Source organism: Antrostomus carolinensis, unplaced genomic scaffold, assembly GCF_000700745.2.
Source record: "Antrostomus carolinensis isolate BGI_N321 unplaced genomic scaffold, ASM70074v2 scaffold9343, whole genome shotgun sequence".
NCBI classification, from domain to species: domain Eukaryota; kingdom Metazoa; phylum Chordata; class Aves; order Caprimulgiformes; family Caprimulgidae; genus Antrostomus; species Antrostomus carolinensis.
Window position 1 is genome coordinate 28064 of NW_010303112.1, and position 1927 is coordinate 29990.

Genomic DNA, 1927 nt, shown 5'->3' on the forward strand with positions numbered 1-1927 from the left:
CTAGTGCAGAATGTTTACAAAACGCTCATTAAGGGAAAGGGGATTGCGAGATAGCAACAAATCTGGTGAACAGCTTACACTACACGAGATAAGAGAGGCAAGGCGACCATAGAAGAGAACAAGCCATATCCAATTACCGAGACCTGGTTTTGGGGAGGGGGAAGGGGAAGACAGACAGTGCGGATCACAAGTTTCAAGACAAGAGCTTCCAAACTTGTCATCTCTCTGTGACACAAGCCGCGTACAACCCAGGGGATAAAACCTCCACTTAGCCCACACGAGAGCTAGAGCTTGTTGAGTGCGGTTGGAGGCTAGAGCGAAGTCATGGATTCTGTAGTCCTCCAGCTGTGGGCTGTCCTCTCTCTCTTGGTTCACCTTGCTGCTTGCAGTCCTATCCTGAGCTTGGAGCACTCTTCCTTGGAGGAAGACGTGCCTCTTTTTGACGAGATTCTCTCCGAGCAGGATGGTGTTGACTTCAACACGCTGCTTCAGAATATGAAAAATGAGTTTTTGAAGACATTGAACCTTTCTGACATTCCCCTGCATGAAACGGCCAAGGTGGATCCGCCAGAGTACATGCTAGAGCTGTACAACAGGTTTGCCACTGATAGGACATCTATGCCATCTGCGAATATTATTAGGAGCTTCAAAAATGAAGGTAAGATGTGTGCATTTCTAGGAGAAGTAAACAGAAATGAGTGCCCTTATAATCAATGTGAAATGTATTTACCAGGTGTTGAGCGTGAACCACACTAGGGGAAAAAAGGCCTTCAGTGACGGTGGCATTGAAAATTGGCAGCTAACACTGCTTGGACCAGTGTTACCCAGATCCACTTCTTGTCAGAAAGATCCCTTGTCCTTCGCTTTTGAGCCTGTAAAGTTTTGGGAGGGGAAGATGTTTCTTTAATGTTTGGACAACACCAAATATAATTTGGGTGCATTGTTTTCATTATCCCCATAGTGATGCACATCGTTTGCAACTACCTGGTTGATGTTTCAAATTGATACCTTAAGTAATATTTGAAGTTAAGGCAAGAAATATTTTCACACACTGTTCAAAGGTGCAATATTTTCTTATACGAGTTTAAACAAATATGACTTTCTGTTAATATCCCCTTACTATTGATCCTCATGGGATTTGCAATGTTTTCTTCTTTTGGCATAGGAGCATAGTCCAGCAAATACACAGAAATGTGTGAAGCAGGATTTTGGATAACCCTTAGATTTTACTTTGTATGACTAGAATATTTCCTATTTAAAAACAAAATTACTGAAGAAGCCTAATTGTGACCTTAGGTAGTTTCCCCTCTAAGTTTCTGCTTCAGCATTTCCTCTCAGTTCCAGAAGGACAAGATAACGTGCTAACAGTCAATAGTTTGTCAATACCTATTTGCACCAATACAAGTTCTATGTTAAAAACATTTTTCAGCTAATCACTTCCAAGTACCGATTACTCCAGTTGGCACATACAAGTGCTTTTGTTCTTGTTAACTGCTCAGGGATACATGCAGCTATTCAACCTGCTGTGGGGCTTCTCTTATCATTTGTTAGTCTAATTAATGAAGTACGGAAGTCATAATGGGTTTTTGCTCTAACATTTGCCATTTTGAAATTATGAACTATAAGGAGAGGCTCCATGCAAGTCATTTCAGTTGTGCAATGCAGTGGGATGCAAGGAGAGAATCCAAAATCTCGGTTCTCCTCCGTCCTTCTGCCAGGCCCAGGCACTCTTTACCAGCAACGTGTCTCTGGTTTGAAGAGGCACTACCTTGTGCCTTAAATCGTCTTTACATATTCTTTTCTCCAGTGTGGAGAAATTTATTGAAGGGTTGATGGCAAACCATTTACTCCCACTGGTGAACAATTACTCATCTTGACAGCCATGCTTGTCACTACTCATCAGCATAAACGAAGACACATGCAGGAA

At 42.1% G+C, this 1927-nt stretch overlaps 1 protein-coding gene across 1 annotated transcript in view; it reads left to right on the forward strand.

Annotated features, from left to right (window-relative positions):
• The first annotated feature begins 307 nt into the window (after window positions 1-307).
• BMP10 (bone morphogenetic protein 10) overlaps window positions 308-1927 on the forward strand; it is a 5208-nt gene continuing 3588 nt past the window's right edge. Inside the window, exon 1 of the mRNA XM_010163980.1 lies at window positions 308-658. Coding sequence (XP_010162282.1) covers window positions 325-658 — 334 coding nt within the window. The 5' untranslated portion in view covers window positions 308-324. The remainder of the gene's footprint in view (window positions 659-1927) is intronic.